Below are 24915 nucleotides of genomic sequence, written 5' to 3'. Positions count from 1 at the left end.
GTAGGCCTGTGGTCCCCTTCACAGCCCCTTAATGCTACTCCTCACCTGGGCAGAGGAGGTGCTGTAGAGCAACACTGACACTCCGAGTTGCGTGCCTGAAGGCTGCCTTGCTGTGGAACGCCTGGCACGGTGATAGCCAAGTTGGCGGCTTCCATTGTTTGTGGGATATTTTTCCTCCTTTCTCACATTCTCCTAACAAAGATTCTGATTAATGATCGCTCATTCCTAATTGTCAAATTTCTTTTCCTTCATCCTGTGTCTAATCACCAGTGACAGAAGCCATTACGCAAATGAGAGCAGACGACTTCCCACAACTGTTCTCGTTGGTAAAAGCCTTGTAATTTAAAGCTCTGATTTGTAGAGGAAAGCTGCGTTTCCCCAAGGCGTCCGGGCATCTGTTCCACTTACACTCCGAGAGCCTCCACTTCCGCTCCCTCCCCCGCCAATTAATCCTCTGCTCGCAACAAATATTTGACTTGCAAGGCAGTAATTAGAACTTACTTTGCATGCGTTCACCACAGCGAGAGCTTTGCCTCCTTCTTCCTCGGCTTGCTCATCTCAGAACCCATCCCATGCAGCAGCAGAGCAAAACAATGCACGAAGGAGGTGGTGACTGCTTGCCTCCTCAGAGGGAAACTTCCCGCTGACCTCCAACCTCCCAAGACATCGTGGTGGTTGAAGCCCAGCTCTTCAACTGGAGGGAGCTGAGCTCCAATAGCCATCAAAATGCACCAGGAACCGCCTTACAAAAAGAAGGTGGCAGCAGAGGGGAATGCAGAGATGTAGGAATATAAAGGAAAGACCAGTGGAAGGAAAACACAGTGTTTCCTACCTCATATGATGGTTGTGAGGCTTAATAAATGGCTCAGGGCAACACACTAAGCTGTGAAACAGAAGGCTGCAGCTAAGGGAGGTAGGAAAGCTGCATGATCATGGACTGCATACCATGTCTTGAAAGCTACTGCCTGACCTCCCTGCTCCCTTGGTGCCTCTTAATGCAGCCAGCCACAGGGCAGTTCATCTATATGAAGACAGTAGCAACCTGCCACCTTTCTACAGGACACTGTTCAGCCATGAAAGCACATACAGCCTGGAACCCTATGGCCAAAAGGAGGCCTTCCACTTCCCTAGGAGAATCTGCCTTCAAAAGAACGGGGGAGAGGGTGAAGACAAAGAAAAGCAAATGGGAGCTAGAGAAGAGAAAGAGAAAACTAGAGAAGAGACAAGAAAAGGATGTAAATTAAACATACAGGAGTCAGATCAGGCGTGTTTTTCTCAAGAGCTCTAACACACTCACTGCATGACTCACTTCACTTTTGTGCCTCAGTTTCCCCATCTGGAAAAAATGGGCGAATTCATCCCTCCTGATTCTGTTGTGAGGCTTGTTGGTAAAGTGCTTTGTGTTCAGTGGATGCAAGCAGCCATCAAAGGGCGAGTGGACATTTCTGAACTGTGGCCTGTCACCAAAGTAAGTTACTCAAAAGGCATGCTCACAGCACAGACACTAGACAGGGTTAGGACAGGCACTAGGAAAGGGTCAAGCCAGGCACTCTCACACATACCCATAATCTGACTGCACCGTGCTAGAGCTCCTCAGACCAAGTAACCCACTGCCAGTACCTCTGTCCACCCAGCTGCCCAGCTCTCCACCACCCCCTTCCACTTCATATTTGCCATTTCCTCTCAAACAGAGATATCAAGAGACCTAAGAGCAATCACACACTCACCACCCCCATTCTGCAGTTTTGTTTTACAGGTTAAACACAAAAATCCAATCAGAACATTGGGTTAGGGAAGTTCCCAAAACACCTTCATGAAGAAGCCTGATCTTGCCCACCCAGCCCTTCCTCAGCTTACTACACCTGCACAGTAGTTACCTAAATCAATTCCCACCCATTGAGGTTTCGCAGGTGGCTGAATACACACGACAGTTCATAATGAGCTACCAGGCCTGTATGTACTCATTTCCTGGAAGTGTAACAGACATGAGGCAATACCCCTAGGCATTGATGCACACCTGAAGTATGTATAGGCAAGCTCCCACAAATACTAACCTGGACCTACAGGTGCAGATCTGCTGCTTACCAAATAAAGTGAGGAATTGGCTGAATGCACAATGGGGATGAGATGGCTCAGGGGACTGATAATGGGATATGCGGCTTTTCATCTCTACGCTGCGCCTGCATCTCCAGCACATGCTGGTGCTGACTGAGAGTCATGACTACCTGACAGACTGGGTGGTCTCTGGGAAAAGTTCTCATGCTTGTTGCCAAAGGACAAGAGTCCATATTGAAGGCCATAAATCAAACGGGACTAATTTACACTCGACAGTGCTCTCAAAGGTAAAGGATTGGATCAGCCATACACTAGACTCCTTTCTCACTCTTAGAGGCATGGTTCCTTCAGATCAAGGGAAGGCTGCTTGGAGGGGCAGTGGTCACAGCTTGCACTGCTATTACTCCTGCTACACTGGCTCTGAGGATAAAAGGATGTCAGAGGCTAGGGCTGTCAATCAGGCACCTTTCACCTGCTCTGAATTCATTCAAACAATCTGAAGTGAAAGAGTTCTGAGTTCTAACCTCCATCTGCAACCAGCCTGGGTGGACAGCTCCATGTCGCTTCCCACAGGAGTCCTGATCAGATGCCTTCCTGTTCTCCTTTAGGGAGCAGCACTCATAGAGAATAAAAGCCACACACTTCTGTTGTTCAACATTGGTTGTATTTAAGAACTACATTTCAGAAGGTACCATGTGTTTCTCACACACACACATACATAACTTCCCAAGACCAGGGTAGGGGCACTGAAAACACAGGGTGGAAAGGGGGGGAAAAAAGAGAGAGTCCATCAGTGCATTGTAAACTGAGCTTTCATGCCAGTCAAGTGCAGCAAAAACTGTTCTGACACTTCAAAGTTAGACCTTTGGCAAATAAAGAAGAAAGGATCCTGAAGTTCCAGATATACCATCCTTCATGAGCCCCTTGGAATTCTCAGCCTGGGCTTCAGGAGCTGGTGGTGCCCAACGAGCTGCTCAGAACACTGGCTGAGACTGCTGTGCTCCCAAGAGTGGCACGCAGGTGAGATTCCAGCTGAGTGTCTTCCCACCAAGGGCAGAGAGACTGCACACACCAACAACTCTTGGGAAGGCTTCACTTTCAGGCAGAGGCAGAAGAGGGTCCTTCCTCCCTCCCCCAAGGCTGAACGTTGACACGCATCCAGCTGAGTGACCTTCACTCTGACCTAGACAGTGCTCTGGAGAGGAAGTTTGTCTCCTGCTGCTCTCTTTGATCTTGATTACATACTGCTAAGTCAGGGACACAGAGGTGTTTGGTAACAAGACTCCTGCTCTGTCCCGTAGCACCTCTCTTGGTATCAGAGCCACAAATAGTGATGGTCAACAGACACCGAAGTTCCATCCAGATGCTGTCCAACAACTCAGTTTTGCTGAGTCTTTCTTCTATTCCTGCATAAGAGAAGTTCACAGTAAACGGTACAAGAGTCGTCCCAGCACAAGATGGGACATGGCATGCCATGGATATCATTCTGTTTCCCCAACAACATCTCCTCTCTGGGCTACAAACTTCACAGAAACCCAAATTTCACAATCAGCCCTAAACAGTCAAGGAGACAAAGCACTAGGAAACATAGTGAAGAGAACACCCTTCACTGGTCAGCGGGGTGAATTAGATGGGATCCAAGCCAGCTTTTCTAATCTTGATGATCAATTACAACCGTGTTCAGTATGCAAGTTTCCCACCCAGGAACAGCAGAGCAGGGCAAGGCAAGGCAAGGCTCCATGTGAGTTTGGAAGGCTCTGCAGGGAAAGGACTAGGAAGGCATGCTAGTTTTTCAGGGCGATTGCCAGGACTCTAAAAGGAAGTTCTGCTGCTCCTGTAGACTCTCTCTTCTCATTCTGAAAATTGTTGTGCCAAGTATGAGAACATAAAGGATTCAAACAAAATGAACACAGGATATGAAAGTTTCCCCGCCTCCCGACGTGACCATACAAGGAAGGGAGCAACACTACAGCCTCACAACACACAGAGTTAATTAGTAAAGGGCACTTTCTGTGTTTTGTCCAGGAAGCCGGCACCCCCTGGTGGAGAAAAGGGAAGCTGATTTTAACTGGCTATTCATCAGTCTCAGGGCCCCAGGAGATCAATTTTGACATGGTTTCATCGTGGGAGACTTGGTGAGTGCCCTCGTAATCTCTGTCTCCCTCACCACGTTACATCCACTTCTAACCATGCTGCAGCTTTAGAGAAAAGCAGGAGACCTTCACTCCTCAAAGAGCTCTGCTGTGAACGGGAGAGAGGAGGTTTCCTGTGACACATCTGACAGAGGCAGGACTCAAAGGGTGGTGTTGTGTGCATACATACTGTATGGATTCAACTTGATCACCCTGCTAGGTACCAAGCTCCCAATACCCTGAGCACTGCATCTTTTGGGAGCAGGGTGGTGGGGGGGTTCCAAACCATCTTTCCAGTTTCTCCTCAAACAAGTCATCACATGCTCATTCCTGCTGTCCCACGGTGCCAGGACCCAGCAAGAACAAGACCTCTAACACAACAGGATCATGGAACCTAAGGCTTTCTGCTATCCAGGCTGACTGTCCCAGATTTCAGGGGTACTGTGTCCACTGCCAGCACCATCACAGAAACCCAGCCACTGGGCTTGTGGAAACAAGACCACTCTTGGCTCCCTTCCAAACTGTTCTTTCAACACTTTAAATTAAAACCCAAAGAAGGAAAGCATTTGAGTGCCAGACGCCACATTCCTCGTCTCGGCAGACAGGGGAAACACACTTATTGGAAGCTGGATTCTTGCTCACTAAGTGCAGGTTCTTTCTTGGGAGATTCAGTTGGATGACAGTGAGGGAAGGGGGAAGGAGGTGGGCTAATGGTTTTGCAGTTCCAGTAGTCCCCTTAATTGTCGTGGAGTGGGACAGAGATGGGCCAGCAGCCCATCAGTCTTAAGTGCTGCGTGCAATACCAGCGCTCAGTATCTTCCATTACTCGTGAATGAAGCAGCTCCACCGTCAGTCACCCAGGTGGCCAGGGTCTAGTCATACCGACCCTTAATCATCATGTTCAACAGGGGACCCACCTGTTCAAGGCAAAAACAGATTATTAGCCATGGCAAGCGCACAGCAACAAGGGTGGCACAGCCTGCAGCCTGACTACCTCAAGCTGTTATCTCATCAACTCCCACAAGCTAAGCTGGGCCAGGCCAGGCCAGAGAAGGGGATCTCAGAGGAATACAGATTGGGAAGAAGTGGAGCTGGTTATTCTGCCCAGTTAGCAGTGAACCAATCTCCTGATAAGATTCAGAGGAGATGTCAAATGAGTCTTGATCGCTTATGGTTATTAAAGATCCCCTAGCATCTTCCACCAGAGTTAACCACAGTGTCCTGGCCAGTAGTGACAACTTTCCTACACAAAATCCCACCTGCAGTTTCAACTGGATACAGGTTTTCTTCACTTCCTGTTCTAATCTTATGCCACACTGAACAGGGGCTGCTTTATTTTCGAGTGGAGAAGGAGCATTTCCTCTGTATCACCAGTAAGGTACTCTGGGGTTACTTAAAATCACAAGCATTATAGAAAGGGAAGACAATATTTGTCCCTCAATCCTAAGGTTTGGCCTGCAGTCAAGGCTGCTCCTATCCCTCAGCATTCCCTGTGAATAGTCAGGGAAGGAATCTCTCACCATGCATTAGTATTGAAAGGCATTTTTATTTGGATCATCCAGATAGCATGTAAATTGGATAAAGAACATTTGTTGACATTATACAGAGATTTAAGTGTTCTTGCACTAATCAGTGGTCTAGGACCAGTGCTTGGAAGGGTTTACTGGCCATGAAAACGTTTGTATTCCACACCCAGTATTTCAACCTCCACCAAAGAGATAACAGCCCTCCAAAACCAGATTCTGATTCCCAGTTTAATCCACTGCGTCATGAGATGCCAGCTGGTAAAAATCATATTGGAACTCAAGTGGGGGAAAAAAGCAAGGTGGTATTCAAAATGAGTCAGTTTTGAGGTCAAATCTCTCTCAACCCAGCAGAGCTAAAAAATAAAATTGTGTATCCCACTGAAAAACTGATTATGGAGCATTTATTTATCACCCTCCCTGCTCCTGAAATATCATACCTTAATGTTGTCACTAGTGCCTCTGACCAGCATCCTTTTCTGCCAGCATCCGCAACCAAACAGCGCAAGCTGTGGGCAGTAGAGACTATTTCCCAGTTTTTCCACTACGTCACTGGTTGTACTCATCAGCCCAAGCACTGTAATTTGAGGATCTCAGCCTTTTGTGTCCAAGGACTATTAGGGTAGAGGATGAAGAATTGCCACTAGTGCGGTGCCACCCATCCCCATGAATATCACAGGCAGCCTCAGGTGGTTTGCTGGGATCCAGAGTTCTGCAGTCCACACTTGGACATTTCAGTGGGGTTGGCAGCATCTCTAACTTTTACTTTACCTCTTGTGGGTTTCCCAGGGCCTCTCCCAGCATCTTCTCAATGTTCCTCATTATCGCCACTTTCTGATGTGCCTTTAAGGGATACTCAATTCTCTTTGGGGTGGGAGCACCCTGAAAGTAAAGAGAAAGAACACCTCATTGTGTCCTTCCTGAAATGTCTCAACCTTACCCCAATCTTAGCAAACAATGCCACTCACACCCAAGCACCCTGGCTATTCAACTGCAATACCCCCATGCCTCCAGAGGAAGAAACCTTGCTAGTGACAAGTCCTTATAGACAAGATTAAAAATGGGTTAGAAGAATACATTCCAGGGATGGTCCAATCTAGGCACACTTAATCCTGCCTCAGCACGGAGGGGTGGACTACATAACCCCTTGAGGTCCCCTCCAGCCGTAAATTTCTATGATTCAGGCAGTAGAGTTCTCCATGCTTGCCATCCTGTCTTCATGGTGGGGTGCCACAGGGACAGTGGGAATTCTACTGAATAATGGGCTCCCACAGGAGTGCAGATGGACATGTGCTTACCTTGTACCAGAAGTTCACAGTGATGGTGGTTCCGCCATTCAGCAGAGACTCAATGTGATGCCACCTACATGGAAACACAAAACGGGAGAGCTACTATCAAAAGAATGAGCTACACAGACATAAGTGTTGGATGCAAGCCAGAGTGCAGGAGAGGCACCTTGGCATGTCACTCAGTCACCAGCACAATTACTTGAACAACTCCCCTTAGTTATTTAAATGTGCATTGCTAGAGCACATCTCACTGTAGTATGCGAATGCCTCATGCACATTAACAGATTTATCCTCAACATTCAGAGGTAGCAGATATTATTACTCCCATTTCACAGATGGGAAACTGAAGCATGGAGTGGTTAAGACTTGTTCAAGATCTCACTACAAATCTGTAGCTTGGCCAGAAATAGGAGCTGAGATCTTCTGAATCGCAGTGCAATGCTTTAATCAAAAGACCACCCTTTCTGTCTAAATCTCTGCACCTGCTGGCCACACTCCCTCCCCTCCTTCTCCCAGCTCATTGGATCCTCCTTACCAGTACATAGGGATGTAGAGCACATCACCCGGGCCTACCACTGTCTCATAGCCAACCACGTTCTGGAAATTGGGAAACTTCTCATAGTCAGGGTTGTCAAAGTCCACCTAGCAGATCAAGAGACAAGGATGCAGCACTGATCAGCCAGAGGGAGGAAATTCAGGAGTGCACTCTGCTCAGACAGCAGCCTCTACTGCAGGTTCTCCCTGCAGGTCTGTCCTGTGCAGCAGTTACATTCCTATACAGTGTACCAGTCCCAGGTGCGGTATATAGTTCCACACACACTTCCAACTCCTGCAGCACAGCCCAAGGCAGATCTGCGTTGAGTAGCTCTCTTGGAATAGGTGTCTTGTTAAATACTTAAGAAAAAGAGGGGAGGAGGGAAAGGTACGAGAGAAGAAGCAATGTCCCTGTTATTTCCCATCAGTAGGAAATGCTTATGACTAAAAGAAAAACGTCTTTGGACCAAAGCAAACAAAATAAGAATACTGGTACCATTCCAGAAGAGTTATGTTCTGTGGCTGACAAATGCACCACTCAAACACCCAAGGCACAGTAAACAACACTTGGCATTTCTACAGCATCTCAAGGAACTGCCAACATTCAGCTTCATAACACCAGTGTGCTAGACAGAAGATCGGAAAACTGAGACACTGAGACTGATGTGCCCTACTCAGGGCTAGAGCTCTGTCGGCTCCAAGCACTAAAATATACTGCCTCACAGTGACACTAAAGAAGTCTAATTCATAACTCTGATGCACAATAGAGTCCCATTTTCCAGCACCACATATCGATACCAAAGGTAACAACTAGTGGACGTGCTCTAAAGGCTCAGCATCAGGATAGGCACTGGTACACTGTACTGATACTGGCATATCGCCCATGGATTTAGTGATTTTTATGCACGTTCTTTTTTGGTGCGTAGTAGGGAACAGATCCAGTTCACTATAGATCTTATTCTCACCTGGCTCTGCCTGTCACATGGATGGTGCACAGGGTAAGGGTAGAGGCATTCAAACTGATCTGGAGGGAACAGGATACACCGCTTGTAGCCCTTAATCTGAGCGAAGAAGTTCTGTTGCTCATCATAGTGAGCTGGTGTCACATTCCCTGGACAAAGAAAGAGACTGATAACTCTCACATATACTTTAAAGGCTTGGGCAAAGGAACAGGTTATAGGCCTCACTGGGGCAACAACGAACTGCCATACATGTCTATAGAACTAAACAGAGCAAAGGATCCTAAAGCACTTTACAAACCAGGCATTACAGCAGGGCTAGCAACTGCTAGAGTTAAAGTTACAGAACAGTTTCCGTTTTAACCCTCATTCTCAGTTACTCCCAACTCTCACTTTTCATGATGAGTTTTTCCAATTTGGTCTCAGCCTGAAGGTGGAAGGTAACATTTATAGAAAGTTTTAAGAAAACCTGTTCAGCTGTTTGAGTACAAGAGTGGGAAAGAACTTGTTTTAAGAAGACCCAATAACTTAAGAATCTTGATGTCTGAAGAAAGGAAGATGAAAATATGGCATAGAAACGGCCCTCTCTAAAAAGGGCCCCACATGGTACATTTGCATGCTTTGCTCACAAATTTCTTTCCACTCCCATGAGATGCCAAATGACAGTTCCTTCACAGTAGGTCTTTATAACATGACTGTCCCTCCCCTTTCTCTGATACTTTGACCAGCAGTGAGATAGTTAGCAAGACTGATTCTTTTGGTTAGACTTGAGTCAACTAGCCCTTAAACCAAACCCTGGACACCACTCTGAGCTATTGCTTCTGTAAATTCAGACCTCACTGCGTTGGTTTACATTTTCTTTGCATTTTGAAGGTATCTTAGTGACCACAATGGCTAGACACTTAAAAGGAATTAACTGGAACTGTAGATTCTGAACCACAAGATGGCAACCTCCAGAAACATGTCCCATTTCACCATAGCAAACTGACCCAGTCTGAACCCTCAGTGACTGACTGCCCTGATGAGAATTGGAATTCATCTGACCAAGATACGACCCTTTGAAAAGTGCCAATGTAGTGTTTTTGAAAGGTTTCAGAAACACACACAAAAGGTTGCTCTGCACATGGATGAATAGCTTACACTTCACTGCATAGGGATAAGTGTAGCCAGAACTTGAACAAGCCAGCAATTTCTGAGGATTTTAAGATTGTACCCCAGGAGATACAAGTATGATGGACAGCTGGATTACGTTGCATCCAGCATGCCTCAGAACTTTTAAAGTTCATCCTCAAAATGTCAAGGTAAAGAAATATCAACCTTCTACTAAAATGCTCTGTATAAAGGAAATGAAGTAGTGTATATATTTTCCAGTACCTGAGTCTACATATCAGTCTCTAAATTAATTAGAGGTTCCACTTTATGCTATATTTTAGGAGTTATCTATTTCCAAGTTCCCCAGTGCCCGATATAATTTTGCAATATCAGATTTAAGTCTCATTCAAGAGACAGCTCCTCCCTGCAATACTATCCTGGGGCACTGCTTCAGTACTGATTCAGGAAAGAACGTCTCTTAGTAAGTTACCAGCATCTCCTCCTGCAATATCTGGGTTTTCCTTGGTGGTCTCCCATGCAAATATTGAGCAGATCTAATCCTGCTTAGCTTGCAAGATCTTAAACTCTGATCTTCTCAGTTCTACTGCTGGTCCCTGCTTGCAGTTAATTCGAATACATAAAAAAAAGTTAGAGGACACTGTACTGAGCATCAAATCCAAAAAGCCTGAAGTGCTCAAGTAAGACACAGGGATCAGTTCATCCCCCACTGATATATGCCAGGGGTGGCTATGTCAACTATTAGTTCAAAACACACTGCACAACTTTTGTCTGTATCAGAGTTGACACTTCAGGGAGTAATTAGACACGTAGAAATTTATCTTCCAGCAACCACAAGCAGAAGGGTACTCTCCTGACCCTCTCTCCATGCAACATAAATTAAAAATTGTGTGTACAAGGAGTCCCCCCTTAAAGCTATCTGTGCTGCTTCAGAGACACTCTGCAAACAAGTAGTAAGTTCAGCTGAAAGCGACCCCCAGAGTTGAAATACACCAGAATTACCAAGTCTCCCTCATGCCCTTCAGAATCAACACTGGTTGCTTACCTTCCATGCCAATAAGCAGTAAGTTGGAAGTCAGTTGCCCCCAGCCACGCTTCCCTTGCTGCTTGTTAATCCAGTTCCAGTTAAAGCCCAAGAAATCCACCACAATCTTCCTTCCAACCGTGTCATTCAGAGTCTGCTGCAGATACAACCTGTATTTCCCAAGGGAAAAATGAGTGTTACGCATACATATGGATACACAGGCATCTTCTCAACCACCCTTAGAGAGATGTCTTTCCCGGTCTTCTCACGCACACACACACTCCATACTAACAGAGACAGGTAGATTTCATGTATATGAAACATGTTAAGAGGAGACCAATGTCACAAGTTAACCTCAGGAACTACGTGGAGAATTACATGTCCCACTCTTTGCAAAAGAGGGAAATCTAGTTTTTAGAAATTCTACTCTGTCACCAACAGTGGCAAGCAAAACTATAAGAAATGTAGGTGTCTGTGGAAAGGAAAAGTTCCAAAAATCCGAGGGATCAAACTTCGCCTGCAGAATTTCCCACCATAGGAGGAAATTAAATCTAATTTAGATCAAACAGTAATCGGTTGAGTAAAGATTTTGGGATGAGTGGGGCTTTGGAGCAATCCAAAACGAATTCCGAGATCTCAGAGGAATGGCTAAAAGAAACACTAACCAGCAAGTGCAGCAGGAGGGAAGCTTAAATCCCAATCCATTATCAAGCAAGCGACTGTACAGTCAAGCAAAGTTAATCAATATCCCCCAAATTAACTCTTCCACTTACTTTCCGTCACTAACCACCAGAGGGGCCTCTCTGATTAAGAGTTCCTGTGGGCAGAATGTCCGTGAAGGAATATAGCACATCAACCTCAGACCTCAGCTGGTCATACGCCAAGGTGCCTTTAGTTGTAGGAGACCAAACTATCAGTGCCTCAGTCACTGCAATCTCAGCGGTACATGCATTAGACACCCTATACCCATATTCACCAGCAAAGCTGTGTAAGGTCTGTGATAGGTTCTGGCATATCATCTAAAAGGGCAAAACCTGAGGGGGAACTGAATGGCTCTGAAAACTGGTAATGGCATACAGAGCCACTGGGTGGTATATAGCTTGTTCAACCTCGGCCAAGGTTAATAGCATCCAGAAGTTGTTACCATCCAGTAACTGCTTGGTGGCCTGTTGAAAGCAGTTGCTGGGATAAGTCTAGTTGCTAGTGGATAAGCATCCACATAAATATTGCCAGCACAACTGCCACTAATTTGCACCATTGCTAGCAGTCTCAGAAGAGAGGCCATGCAATATACAATAAGAGACTCGACACCATTCTCATCTGCCAAGTCAGAGCTAGCATACATTGGTGGGAAAGCACAGGAAAAGTTGGATTGCCAGTGGGTGACTTTTCTAGGGATCACGGCCTTTAGCCTTCAGCGCTGCCAAGCAAAGCATCTTTCACGAGCACTGTATTCCTGCCAAAGAACGTGAAAGTCCTATCAGGAAAACACTGAAAAATTCTGTGATAAATGTAGACAGACATCTTTGAAACACTTAACAAGTGGATGACCAAACCCAGGACACCTGAGAACACCACCCTCCTCCAACACTGAATCTGAGGAGGAGAAATCATAGTGAAGATGAAAAAAGCGGGTCCAAATGCTCTCTCAAATCATTTACAGTGCCTAAATCTCAATCGATCACCAGTTAAACCTGTGCAACTGGAGAGCTTTCCAAGTATCACCTACCTCTCACCACTCCCTTGCTGCTGTATTTCCTGGAGTCTCTCCACAAACTCACTAAACTTCATCTCTTCCCTGTTCGACTTCGGCTTGAAGTTCTTGAAATTGGCCATTTTCTTCTCATCATAGTACAAAAACTTGTATGTGCTGGCGTTATACACTGAGAAGTCCCCATTGCCAATGTTCTCCTGGAGGTAGTCCAGGTCCCACTTCAGGGCAGGATACACCAAGTTTGTATCTGTTAGGACCACTGGCTCCTAGACAGGAAAAGAAAGCACACTGGTTCAAGGATTTCTGGAGAAACTGGGAGATACTTTAACTCATTATCATAACCATACAGTTTCCCTTCTGAAGCAGTAGGAAGGGGGAGAAGGAAAATCAGGCAACAGGGTCTGGGAAGGAGGAGGAAGAAAGTCCCAAAAATACAAGAAAAATTAGGAACTAGTCACCACTTTCTCATGACATGCTCACAAAGGAGTGCCAGATGCCACTAATCAACTCTATAAACCAGTCATAGAAGCATGTCAGGGAAGGATACGGAAATTACTTTATTTGGTTATACCACATGGTCTTTCTAGTCCAATATCCTGACTTGGACAGCAGCTAATGCGAAGGATAAGACACCCCCATAATACATAGAGGATAGGATAGGATATGAATACTCCACACTGCCTTATAGTGGTCTCGGGTTTGATTCCTGGACAGGTGAATCTAGGAATAACGCTGAAGAAGAGTGTTCTGTTCCAGGAAAGTAGGTAGAAATATTTGTATTGATCCTTAGAAGCCCCTTTGATAATTTAAGGAGCAGTGCTGAAATCTGAAAGGAACCAGTCTCTGTCTCATCCTCCTCCAACAGAAAGGTCAAGCTGAGGTACAGGCAAAGGGATAGCAGAGATTCTCCCATTTCCTAGATGGACACAGATGTAGTCAGAATCCTCCCTAGAAGGAAATTCCATCCATCTCCCCTATACCATAAACAGTTACTTGAAAACACCCCAGCCTTTTCTATACTTCTTTCCACACATACTCCCCAAACTTCCTAAGAACCACCCCTATGTTTCTAAAGGCTAATCTACACTAGAAGCACTATATCGGCACAGCTGCACTGCTGTGCCGTGTTTGGTGAAGACGCTCTTCTGTCAGCATAACGCCACCTCCGCAAGAGGCCAATAGCTGTGTCGGCAGGAGAACATCTTCATCAACATAGCGCTGTCCACACCGGCGCTTAGATCGGTATAATGTACGTCGCTCCGGAGAGGTAGCTTTCTCACACCGTGAGCAACGTAAGTTATATCAACATAAGCGGAAGTGTAGACGAGCCCTGAAACTTGCATGCCCACTTCCCTTCTTATGGATTTGCTTCCATGAAACCACAAGTACCTCACTCATTTCATAGACATTAAAGATGGGGAAGCCTTACTAAATCCCATCTACTTTGAACCATGGCAACGAGTATAGGATTGGTCCCTACGGTACTGTCTTCAAATTGGTGACAACACCCAAATTTGGCATCAAAGTCCAAGTCTGTAAAAACATTGCTTTCCAAAATAAAGTTTTCATGATTTACATTCCAGAACAAAGATCTAACTTTCCCTGAAGCTTTCGCAACTGCAACAGTGCAGCAACTGACAGAAAGGCTAACTATGAACAAAAGGGGAAAACAAACATTAATTTTTCAATGCCCAAATTGAGAAAAAAGGGAAACAGCCAATGTGAGAAATGATAATTTAATTACTTTCAATATTAATGTTGTTCCTCACAACACAAGAAATTAAAGCACTGCTTACAGTGTATGATCTTGTACACGGCAATGACTCAAGTGGCTTCTCTTGGGAGGTGATTCCACAGCCCAATTCTCTCTCCTTCAGAAAGCTTTCCCCATACCTAACCTACATTTCCTCTCTAATCTTCTCTCCTTTACTCTTAGTTCTATCACATATACCACCTTCAGAAATCCCACTCTTGCTAGGTGCTCTCAGCCTTTGGAGACTTCCTCCATGAACCCTTTACCCACAGCACATAGATCCCTGGGCTGCTAACACCATCCAGAGTGAGTCAGCAGGTGCTCACACCTGCTCACCAGGAACCCCAAGTGCACATGATCTCCCCCACACAAACACACTCCTTGACAGATACACATCAGCCCCCGCTATCAACCCCAGCCTCCCACCCACGACACCCCTGGGCTTTGTCCCCACACACCCCCAGCACTACCAAGTGCCCTGCCCCCCCGCACCGTCACACTCTGTACCTCAAAGCAGCACCCTTAACCCCCATATTCAGCACTGTCATATAATTATGATATGTTCTGTTCAAAGTATGCCTTGTGAGGTATCATTTTGAAAGGCTTGATCTGTTGAACATTAATATTCTGTTGGATTGTACGTACTATCATTGTATGTGAGGTTATGAAGTTTTGCTATTTGTGTGGTACTGAAATATGTTGTGAGGTTGGGAAGACCCACAACCAGCTTTCTGGATACAACAATGTTGTATCCAGAAGTATTGATGGCCCATTGAAGAGAATCCACTTTCCCAACAACCATCTCAGAGAAACCACATATACAATCGCGACTGCTTGACCCACATCATAGCAAAAAATCTTTCCAGCAAACTTGTGGAAGTAACATCATCATTTAGCCTAACTCCCCCAACAACTCAACACCTGGAAGAAACATCTAGAGGACAAAGACTTTGAACTGGGGAGGGTGGTCCTGGGCTGGAGGCATAAGCGCCAACTCCGGACGTGCTCCAGCCCCAGAGCACCCACAGGAAAAAAATAGGGGGAGCTCAGCACCCACTGGCAACCCCATGGAGCAGCACCTCCTGCTCACCACAATCAGCTGTTCAGCAGCGTGCAGGAGGGGAAGGAGAAGCAGGAGCGGGGTGTGCTTGGGCTAGAGGGTGGAATGGGGTGAGAAGAGGCAGGATGGGGATAGGAAAAGGGCAGGAAGAGGCGGGGAGTGGGTGGGAGCTTGGGGGAAGGGATGGAGTGGGGGCAGGGCCTGGGGCATAGCGGGAGCTGAGCACACCCGCCCCACCCTGGGCAAATCACAAAGTCAGCACCTCTGGCTGGAGGAGAGTCCCAGGCTGTGTACTGAGGAACTATACTGTCTGTCAGGGCGAGACATTGCTTGATTCAAATCCTGTTTAGCTTATAAAACTTAGACTGCAAATTTATTTTATTTCATTTCTTAGGTAACCAACTTTGATCTCTATGCTAGCTATTTATAATAACTTAAAATTATCTTTCTGTAGTTAATAAATCTGTCATATTTTACCTAAAACAGTGTGTTTTGGTTGAAGTACTTGGTAAATCTCTGCTCAGTTTACAAAGGCTAGTGTGTGTCCCCTCCAGTCGAGGGAGGGGCCAAGTGGGTAATGAACCTTACACCGGGCAGGACCTCACAGCTCTGAGGTCCGAGGCTGGGGGGAACTGGATGGAGCCTCTGTGTTGCTGGTTCATGAGCGTCTGGAACGAGCATTCATGTAACTCAGCTGGGTGTGTCCTGTCCACGTTTGCGTAAGCCCAGCACCCGCCAGAGCTGCCTCGCTTGACAGAGCCTCACCCTGTGAGGGATGCCCCAGGCTGGTGGGGCAGAGGCTCAGCAGCCCCGCGGCCCCTCTCGCCCCGCAGAGCCCTCCCCACACCCAGCGCTCCCCACCTCACGCCCCTTGTCACGCAGGCGCCAGCCCCCGCGGCCCGGGCACCTCGTTCTCGATCAGCTCCTCGGCGCGGGGGTCGCTGTGGCTGAGCCGGGGGATGGGCTGTGTCCGGAAGGTGTAATGGCGGAACTGCGACTCGCTCCAGCCGGGCCCCGCCGTCTCCTCGGCCTCCTCCCGGGCCCCGGAGCCCCCCGCCTCCGCGGACGAGGAGGAGGAGGCCGCCGCCATCGCCGCCTACACCGGAAATGGAACCCGGAACCGGAAATACCCGACTTCACCTCCATAGTGACGCCGGAAACAGAAGGAAAGCCACAGGGAGGAGAAGCCCGGGGGCTCCGAAGTGGGAGCGGCGCCCCCAGCAGCACGGGTGGGAGAATTGCCCTGGGGAGAGGCTACAGCGCCCCCAGCGGTACAAAATGAGATAGTAGCAGGGAGAGGATTGGGAACCTCAGGATTGTATTCAATAATGTAAGGCCCCAGTCGAGGAAGGCCCAGATCCCCAAGGATATTTTAAAATTTTATTAAAGCTAATGTTAAAAATATATATAATACACAGGTTGGGAAAAGAGTGTCTGTACATCTGGGTATGGTGCTTAGATTATCCACAAATACAAAGTTAATTTTTAAAAGTCATATGATACCTAGAATCAGAGGGGTAGCCATGTTAGTCTGGATCTGAGAAAGCGGCAAAGAGTCCTGTGGCACCTTATAGACTAACAGACATATTGGAGCATAAGCTTTCGTGGGTGAATACCCACTTCTTCAGATGCAAGAAGTGGGTATTCACCCACGAAAGCTTATGCTCCAATACGTCTGTTAGTCTACAAGGTGCCAGAGGACTCTTTGCCGCTTTCATGATACCTAGAGTACATAATCAGCAATAACCCAAATTTAGGTGAATAGATTAACAATACAGTTTAGATATCAGCATCTGAATACTCCGATACATCACTCATGAAAAGTTGTACGGAAATTTGGTTGTGGAAAGCAAAATATATCAATGCGTGGAGATTGTCTCCTCAGTAGTTGAGAATTAGGTTGGTTCAGAGGCAGATTTACCATGAAACAAACAGCGCAGTGGCACTGGGCCCCCAATGACAGTGGGGCCCCCAAAACGCAGGACAAATCTCATCTGACAACCTGCCCCCGAGACCCAGCCGGCAGCGCAGCAGGAGACCCGCTGTCCCCGTCCTCACAAGCAGTGTGCAGAGACATGCCAGCCGCAGGGCTAAGGTGGCTCCCAGCTCGCTTTGCCTCCCTCCCTCTGCGCCGCTCCTGGAAGTGGTCGGCATGTCCCCGCAGCCCCCGGGGGTCTCTGTGTGTATGTCTCTCCGTGTGTTGCCACCGCCCTTACTCCGCAGCTCCCACTGCATTGGGAACTGCAGCCAATAGGAGCTGCTGGGGCGGTGCCCGCAGGCAGTGGCATGCAGAGATCCCCTGCCCTCCTCCACCTAGGAGCCACTACCAGAGGGATGTGCCGGTCACTTTGGGAGCCATGCCCCCCAAGGTAAGTGCCGCCCCCTGACCCCTCCCACACCCGAACCTCCTGCCCTAGCCCATAGCCCACACCCTGCACCCAAACTTCCTCCCAGAGTCCTCAGCACCTCCCAACCCCGTCCCAGCCCAGAGCTCGCACCCAGCACCCAAACAGCCTCCCAGAGTCCACACCCCCTCCTGCACCCCAAGCCCCTGCCCCAATCAAGGTACCTCACTTTATTTTCATTTACTTCCTATTACTTATCATATAGGAGGAGGAGGAAGAAAAAAATAATGAAAAATGGGGTGGAGGGGAGATAAGAGAATGTTCTTTTTCTTGGCTGGGTCCTAGGAGAAGGGCCGGGGGGGGCAAAAATGAAGCTGCACACAGGGCCCCACTAACTCTAAATCTGCCACTGGGTTGGTTGTCCATTTAGAAAATACAATCCATGAGGAAAGTATTTGTTACTTTCCAGACTGTGCTTCTCACCAGCACTCCAGCTCATCCTTCCTAATATTGCCGATGTCCAGTGATGTGTTCTATGTAGGTGTCCCTCGACCACCTGATGCTGTCCGACACCATAAGTTGCCGCATCAGCCGAGCGTAGCATTGACCGATTCCACATTCTCTCAGTAGTCACTTGTTACTGGGATCCCATGTGCCTACGGCTCCAACGATCAGTGAGCGTGTCTGGACTGGTAACCCTTAGCTCTCAAGGTTTCGGCCAGAGGGGCATATTTCTCTACCTTTCAAGCTTGGGCATCATAGAAGGCCAGGGTCCTGTTCTCGAAGGACACTGTGACGTCCACCATGATGATCTTCTTCCGGTCCTCGTTGGTGATGACGATGTCCAGTCACAGTTGGCTGTCAGTTCCGGAGATGGTGGAGTTTACAGCAACCTTCCCCACGGGGGGCGGGACGGCTCTGGCCAAGTGATCTTGGATGGCATTGTGTCGCAGCTGCCAACCTCTTGAGTGGGGCTTGCAGCTACACGGGACATGGGGTAATGTCTCGTTGACATACCCACACTTCCTGCATCACTTGTCCCGATTCCCGTAGCGGACGGCTCCGTTCAGTGGGATGCAGTTGAGCTGGGCCCTGTGGATGAACCTCCAGTCGGCAAATCGGGTGAAGCTGCCCCTGGGGAGGAAGTGGTTGCTGGCATCCCCCTTGCATGTCACCTCGAACGCCTTCCCTGGTCTGGCTTCCGTTTCAGGATTTCCACATATTGGCAGCGGATGGCATCCTTCAGGGTCCTCTCCAGCATGGTTCTAGCTCTTGTAATGATGATAGTGTGATTTGTATTCTTCACCTGTGACACCAGGACTTCCAGCTCCTGGCTTTCCTCGCACGACATCTAGTGGCAGCCAATACGCTTCTCCAGTCGTCACATAGCATTGTGGGCACAAGTCCACAGCGAAGCAAAGTCTCCCCTGTCTCTTTCAAAGTCACCTTCCAGCGAGTATTAAACTCCTATTGATTTCTGTGGGAAGTGGGTGGGAATACCTTCAGGAAGTGGGTGCAAAGCCTTCAAGGACATAACTCTGTCCATGTTCTACAAAGTGCATGCTTCAATACCACCGAAGTCAAATTAAACACATACTTGAGTGCTTTACTGAATAGGGGTCAACAGCAGAACTAGGGCCTAGGGCTGAGGTTTCTTTGGGCTGGATAGGATGGCTCCACGCACAGGTTTCACTGGATTAAAATGTTGCATGTCACTTTAACGTGGCTTGTGTAGTTGTGGCATAGTGCTGGGAGAGAGCTCTCCCAGCGCTCTAAAAAAACCCCCCTCCGTGAGGGGCGGTGCACTGTCTACATTGGCACTTTACAGCACTGAAACTTGCAGCACTCAGGGGTGTGTTTTTTCATACCCCTGAGCGAGAAAGTTGCAGCGCTGTAAAATGCCCGTATAGACAAGTCCTAAGACAAATAGGTTTGTTTACATTTACAGGTTTGTAAAAAAACAAATACATTTGTTTACATTTATACTGCCCTCTTCTTATTTACATCACCAGAAAGTGAAAGCAGGCATGTGTGTAGCACTTTTGTAGCCAGCATTGCAAGGTATTTACGTGCCAGATATGCTAAGCCAGGGGTCAGCAACCTTTCAGAAGTGGTGTGCCGAGTCTTCATTTATTCACTTTAATTTAAGGTTTTGCGTGCCAGTAATACATTTTAATGTTTTTTAGAAGGTCTCTCTCTATAAGTCTATATATTATATAACTAAACTATTGTCGTATGTAAAGTAAACAAGGTTTTCAAAATGTTTAAGAAGCTTCATTTAAAATTAAATTAAAATGCTGATCTTACGCCGCTGGCCCGCTCAGCCTGCTGCCAGTCTGGGGTTCTGTTCACCTAGGCTGGCAACAGGCTGAGCGGAGCCTGCAGCCGGGACCCCAGCTGGTAAGGAGCCGAAAGCCAGAACCCCAGACCAGCAGTGGGCTGAGTGGGGCCGGCAGCTGGGACCCCAGACCGGCAGTGGGCTGAGCAGCTCAGCCCGCTGCTGGTCTGGGATTCCATCCGCTGACTCCTGCCAGCCAGAGTCCCGGCTGCCGGCCCCTCTCAGCCCACTGCCAGTCTGGGATCCCGGCCCTGCCCACATAGAGTGGGTACCTATCTTCTCCCTAGTTCTAGCCCATTCTCTTCCTCTCTCTCTGCACTGAGCTGAGGGTGGGAGTGCACTGAGCACAGGGCTGGGGGTGAAGGAGCAGGCTGGGGGTTAGGGTGCAGGGTCTGGCGTGGAGCTAGAATGAGGAAGGGGGCTTAGGGTTGGGGCAGGAGGTTTGGGTGTGGAGTACTTACCTGGGCAGCTCCCATTTGGTGCGAGGGGTTCAGGTGGTAATGTGCGGGGGGGGGGGGGTTTGCAGGAGCTCCCGTTTGGTTCTCAGGCTGGGGGTGGGAATGTGGGGGGTGCAAGAGTCAAGGCATGAGGTGTGCAGAAATCAGGGCAGGGGGCTGCGTGTGTGTGAGGAGGGTGCAGGAGTCAGGGCAGAGGGCTGGGGGCATGTGAGGGGGGTGCAGGAGTCAGGGCATGGGGTGTGGGGGGGCTAGGTATGTGTGGGGAGTGCTGGAGGCAGGGCTGGGGTCGTGGGGGGTGCAGGGGTCAGGGCACAGGGGTGTGAGAGGGTGCAGGGGTCAGGGCAGAGGGCTGGGTGTGTGTGTGCGAGGGGGATGCAGAGGTCAGGGCAGAGGGCTGGGAGTGTGTGTGGGGGGTGCAGGGGTCAGGGCAGAGGGCTGGGAGTATGTCAGGGGGTGCAGGGGTCAGGGCAGAGGGCTAGGGTCGTGGGGGTGGAGGGTATATGCCCTGATTCCACCCCCCTTCCCCAAGGCCCCGTCCCCACCTCTTCTCCGCCTCCTCCCAGTAGCAGCAAACCCCCTGCAGCTCTGCTTCTCCCCCTCCCTAGCTAGGGCCATCAGCTGATTGGCAGCAGGGAGGGAGAGGAGGAGGGGCAGGAACCCAGCACACTGGGGGAAGAGGCAGGGGAGGAGGGAGCTTGCACAAGCTTCTTCACCCTGCCCCCGTGGGGGGGTGGAGAACAGCAAGCCAGGGCAGGAAGGATTTTTCGTGGCACGCTACTGCCTGCCGAGGTCCTGGCCTGGGTTCGCAGTGGGCTGAACGGGGCGCGGCTGGGACCCGGCAGGCCACAGTGTGCCGTTAAAAATCGGCTTGCGTGCTGTCTTTGGCACGTGTGCCATAGGTTGCCGACCCCTGTGCTAAACATTCATATGCCCCTTCATGCTTCGGCCACCATTCCAGAGGACATGATTCCATGCTGATGACGCTTGTTAAAAAAAGAATGCATTAATTAAATTTGTGACTAAACTCCTTGGAGGAGAATTGTATGTCCCTTGCTCTGTTTTACCTGAATTCTGCCATATATTTCAAGTTACAGCAGTCTCAGATGATGACCCAGCACATGTTGTTCATTTTAAGAACACTTTCACTGCAGATATGACAAAACGCAAAGAAGGTACCAATGTGAGATTTCTAAAGATAGCTACAGCACTCGACCCAAGGTTTAAGAATTGGAAGTGCCTTCCAAAATTGGAAAGGGACAAGGTGTGGAGCATGCTTTCAGAAGTCCTAAAAGAGCAACACTCCAATGCTGTAACTACAGAACCCGAACCACCAAAAGAGAAAATCAACTTTCTGCTGGTGGCACCTTACTCAGATAATGGAAATGAACATGCATCGGTCTGCACTGCTTTGGATTGTTATCGAGCAGAACCCGTCATCAGCATGGACGCATGTCCCCTGGAATGGTGCTTGAAGCATGAAGGGACATATGAATCTTTAGCGCATCTGGCACATAAATATCTTGTGATGTCTGCTACAACAGTGCCATGAGAATGCCTGTTCTCATTTTCAGGTGACATTGTACACAAGAAGTGGTCAGCATTATCTCCTACAAATGTAAACAAACTTGTTTGTGTGAGCGATTGGCTGAACAAGAAGTAGGACTGAGTGAACTTGCAGGATCTAAAATTTTACATTGCTTTATTTTTAATGCAGTTATTTTTGTACATAATTCTACATTCAGAAGTTCAACTTTCATAATAAAGAGATTACACGACAGTACTTGTATTAAGTGAATTGAAAAATACTATTTGGTTTTGTTTTTTTACAGTGCAAATATTTGTAATCAAAAATAAATATAAAGTGAGCACTGTACACTTTGTATTCTGTATTGTAATTGAAATCAATATATTTGAAAATGTAGAAAACATCAACAAATATTTAAATAAATTGTATTCTATTATTAACAGTATGATTAATCACAATTAATTTTTTTAATCATTTGACAGTCCTGATGCATATGCTTAACTTTAATCACGTGAGTAGTACCTGTCACAGTTTCCTCTATAGTTCAGCAAAGGCACCTACCCTTAGGCTTCTGGCTGCCAAGCCATTGCCTCTCTTGGGTAGTGACCTGAATCTCTCTCTCTTGCTCCTGACCAGGTGTGATGCGGTATGATTGAATATGATCATTTATACCATTGATATCACCACTGTTATACAATTGCAACATATCTTGTACAAAGTATATCATGTCAGGCATCAATGGAAAAATTATGAGCAGCTAACTATGATTATCCTGTTTATAAACATGTATCGTCTTTGTTTCTGAAGTTATGAATATTGGCCAGGTACTGGTATGTTATGCATATGTTGTAACAACCCTCCCCAGCCCCCAGAATTTACATTAGGGTCAGTCAGCTATGTGTTGATGGCCCATTAAGGATACTCAGCTCACAATTGGCCATAGAAGAAGTTCATCCTGCCCAGTAAGCCTTTCCTGTGGATGGCCTCAGAAAGAATATGGATAACAGCTAGTTCTGTGGGTCATCAAAGCATGTAAGGGCATGTGATATGATCATGTGACCCTGGATTCCATCTTGGGCCAGTAATTTTCCATGCATCTGGGCTGTGGGCTTTGTTTGGGACAGTAAAATTCCATGCACACGGCGGAGGATGTCAAAGAACCCCTGAGAGATCTCCATTTTGTCTTCATTTACTGCTTATTTCTCTGGACTGGATTTCTAAGACAGCTTTGAACAAGGACTGATGAATCCCAATCTGTTTGTGAGCTAGCAATTTATTCCATGACTGCTGTGATGCTGATCTATGAACACTGAAAATCAATTGTATGTATATGATCTTGTGACGGGATCCCTGGGGTGCAGCCTGGGATTGTGGGACCACTGTGTACCCTTAACTCTCCAGCCTTGGCTGTCTCTCACAATGCTTTGCTAGTGACAAGCAGCAAACTCTTCCAGGTGCTGTTATCACTCAGTACAATCGCATGTGAAGCCCCACACCCAGCTAGATTGCATGAATGCTCCCAGAACCACTCATGAATCACACAGAAAAAGGCACCAGCAAAATCCCCCCAGCTTCCAGCCTTGTTCCCCAGGAATATACCATCTTGTAATCTGCCCTATTTCTCAGTGGTCTGTCCTGCATTTGGCATCCTCAACTGTGACCCACTAAGGTCCAATGACACCAGGGTATTTTAAGGCCAAACAGTTCCCTGCCTTCACAGTGTTCTTCTCAGCAAAAAGAGTCTGTCTGAACAGACCTGCTTGGTTTCTCTTCCGAGACTGATAACAGTGTGACTGCCCAGTTATAAATTACCACACAGTTCTTCCTATGTAAGCCAACTCTATTCTTAAGGTAAAAGCACTACTGAGAAAACATATTAAAAACAATAAAAGAACCTACATGCAAGCTTACCAAAGATCACCCCAATCCTAACACAGAGTCTGGCATGAGCAGGCCTTCGATACTCCATCATAGCTTCAGCTCAGAACAAGCTCACAGTCTTATGGGGCCTCAATAGGACCAGTCCTTCCAACCCATCTCTCGGGTGTGGACCAGGATTCCTGTCCGTTTGCTAGACCTGGAAGAAGGCCTTGAGCCCCTTTAAAGTCAGGCTACTTATCTAAAAATTCTTTCTTTGTGTGTTGTTCCCTGGAGAATCCAGTTTGAACTAGTTTATGCAAACCTCTCCTGCTTCAAAAGAGGATAACTGGAGAATTACATTAGCATCCCCCTCCTCCTAGAGGAGTTATTCATACACAATTGCAATTTTAATGCAATGGACTCCAAAGATATTAAACCTAATTCAATGAGGTTTAACTTCATTCAACAGAATTTATCTTAATTCCGTAAGGTTTATGCAGGATATTCTCAGCCTGTCATAGTCCCTCTTAAATCAATGCAATTACTCACGTATACTTAAAGTAAAGAATCCTTTAAGGTATTTAGGTGCCTAGCTCCCAATGATTTCAGTGGGAGTAAGGCTTCTAACTACCTCTGAGGATCTGGGCCTTAGCGTTTTCAGAACTGGGACATACGCTTTGATCCTGCTCACACTGAAGTTAATGGCAAAATTTCAGCTGACTTCAGTGGTGCAGGATTGGGCCCTAAATTAACAACTATACTAAATAATTTAGGTCCAGAATCCAAAGATATTTCGACTCCTAACTTCCATTGAGACTAATGGAAACTAGGAGCCTAAATACCTTTCTGGATCTGTGCCAAATTGACTTAGGAACTTGACTGCATGCTTGTTTGTTAACTACAAAGGACTTGGCAGGGCTCAGCTACCAACATCTAAACAAGACAAGACATTTTAGAAAAAAATTACATAGGTTCAAATTTCAACCTCCCTACCCCCATCCACACACTTGCACTGTATTTCAGATACATCTACGCAGTTTATCGCTGTCTGAGCTGTAGCTCACGAAAGCTTATGCTCGAATAAATTTGTTAGTCTCTAAGGTGCCACAAGTACTCCTTTTCATTAAATTAGTAGGTTTATAATTAATGTTGTTATTAGAACAAATGAGTTTTATGACAAATTATCTGTGATAAATTTTGATCTGCAAAGGTTTATAATGTAGATCGTTATAGAGA

At 47.2% G+C, this 24915-nt stretch overlaps 1 protein-coding gene across 1 annotated transcript; it reads right to left on the bottom strand.

Annotated features, from left to right (window-relative positions):
- Nucleotides 1–2697: 2697 nt before the first annotated feature.
- Nucleotides 2698–16251, bottom strand: HIF1AN (hypoxia inducible factor 1 subunit alpha inhibitor). Its single transcript, XM_077821125.1, has 8 exons — nucleotides 16061–16251; nucleotides 12356–12606; nucleotides 10648–10796; nucleotides 8499–8644; nucleotides 7535–7641; nucleotides 7009–7072; nucleotides 6482–6592; nucleotides 2698–5104 (listed from the first exon to the last, which is right to left on the bottom strand). Exons 1-8 carry the CDS (start codon nucleotides 16241–16243, stop codon nucleotides 5060–5062), a joined length of 1056 nt encoding a protein of 351 aa, XP_077677251.1. The 5' UTR covers nucleotides 16244–16251; the 3' UTR covers nucleotides 2698–5059.
- Between the last annotated feature and the right edge of the window lie 8664 nt (nucleotides 16252–24915).

The sequence above is a fragment of the Eretmochelys imbricata genome, chromosome 7 (genome assembly GCF_965152235.1).
Source record: "Eretmochelys imbricata isolate rEreImb1 chromosome 7, rEreImb1.hap1, whole genome shotgun sequence".
In the NCBI taxonomy this organism is placed as follows: Eukaryota; Metazoa; Chordata; order Testudines; family Cheloniidae; genus Eretmochelys; species Eretmochelys imbricata.
Note: the sequence above shows the minus strand (reverse complement) of the source record. Positions and strands in the feature narration are given on the sequence as shown.

What these genes read in the sequence shown, in the direction of transcription:
- HIF1AN (XM_077821125.1), bottom strand. Translation starts at nt 16,243, where the DNA reads ATGGCGGCGGCCTCCTCCTCCTCGTCCGCGGAGGCGGGGGGCTCCGGG. An exon ending in ACTGCTTATTGGCATGGAAG is followed by an intron (nt 8,645 to 10,647) that starts GTAAGCAACCAG and finishes TTCTTTGTCCAG; the next exon opens with GGAATGTGACACCAGCTCAC. An exon ending in CCCTGGGAAACCCACAAGAG is followed by an intron (nt 5,105 to 6,481) that starts GTAAAGTAAAAG and finishes TGCCTTGAACAG; the next exon opens with GTGGGTCCCCTGTTGAACAT.